We start from the raw sequence: 3,117 nt of genomic DNA on the forward strand, positions 1-3,117 counted from the left end.
CAGACTAGTTTGAGTCCCTTGGATCCAAGCACCCTCTAATCTTACTGACCCTATCATGTGCTCAGCTCAAACCCATGCATATGCATGCACGCTCTCATTTGCTGCTAGATATTCACCCAAATATACGACCAACTTTTCAATTTCAGCTAATATATAGAGGAGAAATCAATTTGCAAATTAACACCTGTTCATGTTTAATATGATATATACTAAAGAGTACTGTACTAGACTAAAACTCAATGAAAACACAAGGTAAAAAACTGACAATCTTCCTCCTAAACACGCATGCTATTTATAAAGCTAACCTAAAAGATATTGCACAAACTAGCTAGCCATCAAGGTGCTGCATCATGCAACGTATTCTTCATCGAGAAACTCCATCAAAGGCTGTTGCAGCGCCTTCATTACAGCCTCCCACCCAGCATCCGTCGGGTGTGTCTGGTCCCAATAGAACATCTTGTCAGGATTTCCGCATAGCTCGTACAAGCGCTTCCCTGAATGGCTACGCTCTCCACAGTACCCTCCATCATAGGTACTCTCACAGCACGGGGTCAGATTGAGCTTGAAATCCTTGGACCCTCCACCTGCATGCACATAAAAATGTATGTATAGTTACATAACCGAATTAGCATAATAGAAACCAGATTCGACTTGCAACATCCACAGAGATATTTGTGTATTTACCAGGGGCATGATTGACGATGTCAGTGAAGGCAGTGTAGAGGTCCAGTATGTGAACGTTGTCCCTATCTTCGAGCATTTGCTTTAGATACTTGTTGTGCACGGATGCACCGTAATTGCCGAGAAGGTCGCATGTGGTGTAGTTGCTCGAACTAGTATGCAAAGGCATGCAACCAATGGGATGCAAGTTGTTTACTAGCACCTTCCTCACACCAAGCTTCTGTAGTTGCGCCACATTATCTAGGATCTCAGTCGCCACGTTTCCAACGTAAGTATCGAGCTGCATGCACGCAGGAGAAGTTAATTAGCAAGGTGGAGATTGATATATTAATTGATGCTTTAATTAATATATATGTGTGAGTATGGTACTAGCTACAACTCACATCATCAAAGCTTGAGTAGAAGCCATTATTGGCGTCAGAGCCGCTCATGTAGTCATTGCCGGAGATGGCGATGAGCGCGACGGAGTGGTGAAGCTGCCGTGTTGGGATGACCCCATCGTTCACCAGACTCTTGAAAGCTTGTACCTGTGCAGCAAGGGTCGGCACTTTTCTCTTCGCTGTCACCTTGAAGACACCAGCGCCGCCAGAAGCGAATGTCATGCCAGATGAGTCACAAGATTGATCTGATGTGAGCGCATAGGCTGGAGGGGCTTCATGGAGACCCAACATCCTTGCTGCAAGGACAAGGCAATAGTTAGGAACGATTATATTGGATGCAACTAATAGATGTATACGTACATAGCACACTAGCACTAGCCTAAAACTAAAATTTGCAAGCTAGGTAAATACTTGAATAATACTCTAGCTATATGAGTAGAGCGTACGTACCGATAAAATCTGATTGCATCCTGTAGTTGGAGAAGCGTCCGGTCAAAACAGGAGACGTGGGATAATGAGAGTTGAGATAGGAGCCGTATGGGTAGCTCCATTGGCGCGATGTCTTTTCACCGGTGATGTTGGGACGGTTGCCGTTGTCCACAAAGTCGTCGCCGAAGACGAACATGCTGGACCATTGGTTCCTCGACCCCCGAGCAGGAGTGCCTCGGCCCTCCACACGAGCAGCTGCAAAATAGATCGATCATGTCAGTACGTGCGTGCGTGCATGCATGCATGCTGGAAGAACATGAAGAGCCCGACAGATTGAACTTCAAGTGACCGCAAGCAACAGATATGATATAAAAGGAACACATGGCGGCACTCTAGCAACAAGCATCCACAAGAAAGACATGCATGGTGGATGGTAGGAGTAGTATGTCACGCGTGCATACCATCAAAGAAGACGAGGACGAGGAGAAGACAGACAACAGCCGGAGGAAGCTTCATGGCTGCCGAGCCTGCGGGGGCAGCCGTCCGGCGCCCGGGGAGGAAGCAGATGATGGAGAGGGTGCCGCGGAGGGAGGAAGATGGGGATGGGATGGGATGGGATCATGGTGTGGACGTAGGGCTATATTTATAGGAGGGAGAATGGACGTGTCCTGCTCCTGTTAACTTTCATTCAACTTCTTACCTCGGATGATCAACTTGCAGGGTAAGGCGCTGGCGCATCTCTAGTAGATGTTCCATATGCATCCTCAAGATTCCGCCGTCCCTACGCTTCGCTTCCCCCTCCTCACGTACTCATCACGGTCTTCTTTTCTCCCGCGATACCAAATTTTCTGTCCAATTAATGTCCCTTAGGGATGGGAACTGGGTCCCATTTAATCCCATTTAAACCCATTTATTATCTAGTAGTTCAAAAAAAAATCAAGGAAAATGAATTATAAAGCTATAAAAAGCTAAATAAATGGGACTTGTGGCTGCCATTTATTTGTCATTTACATCCCTAATGTCCCGTCTAGATAGTCGCCCTCTTTGCAACAAACACGACGGGAGATGCCCTCGTCTAGGTTCTTGGCTGGCCCCAATTCATCCACAACCTTTTTTTTAAAGAAGGTTAAAACCCCTCACCTCTGCATAAATCGATGCATAAATAAGTTGCTTTCACCATTATCATCAAGTAAAGTATTTTCCAAGCAAGAGTCATAATTTCTTCAAAGGAAACAAAGAAACTTGCAGGTTGAAAATGACTTAGTTGCCTGTAGTGGGCAAAAGGGATTAACATCCACATAGTTGAAATGAACAGCAAGCTAAACATTGCCTACATGGTGAAGTTGAAAAAAAAACAAGATGAAATGTCTGAAACATATGCATGAATTAACTGCATGCATGCTTGACAAAAAGTAGTCTGAAACTAGGGGCTAGATTGCCCAAAAAACTGCCGTTCGCTATGCTATTAGTGGGCAGTAAAGTTCAATATTCTCATAGTTGAAAATGAACAACAGGTTAAAAAATGCCTAAATGGAGTTGAAAAGAAACAGGATCAAAACTTGGCATGGTATCATAATTTCACCCACATTGAATGGGCTAAAAAGTTAAGAGGGGTACGGCAAAAAAT

At 44.8% G+C, this 3,117-nt stretch overlaps 1 protein-coding gene across 1 annotated transcript; it reads right to left on the bottom strand.

Annotated features, from left to right (window-relative positions):
• Window positions 1-348: 348 nt before the first annotated feature.
• LOC123406983 (GDSL esterase/lipase At5g03600-like) lies at window positions 349-2,006 on the bottom strand. Its single transcript, XM_045100004.1, has 5 exons — window positions 1,952-2,006; window positions 1,512-1,745; window positions 1,065-1,357; window positions 685-961; window positions 349-584 (listed from the first exon to the last, which is right to left on the bottom strand). Exons 1-5 carry the CDS (start codon window positions 2,004-2,006, stop codon window positions 349-351), a joined length of 1,095 nt encoding a protein of 364 aa, XP_044955939.1.
• Between the last annotated feature and the right edge of the window lie 1,111 nt (window positions 2,007-3,117).

The sequence above is a fragment of the Hordeum vulgare genome, chromosome 7H (assembly GCF_904849725.1).
Source record: "Hordeum vulgare subsp. vulgare chromosome 7H, MorexV3_pseudomolecules_assembly, whole genome shotgun sequence".
Taxonomy (NCBI): Eukaryota; Viridiplantae; Streptophyta; class Magnoliopsida; order Poales; family Poaceae; genus Hordeum; species Hordeum vulgare.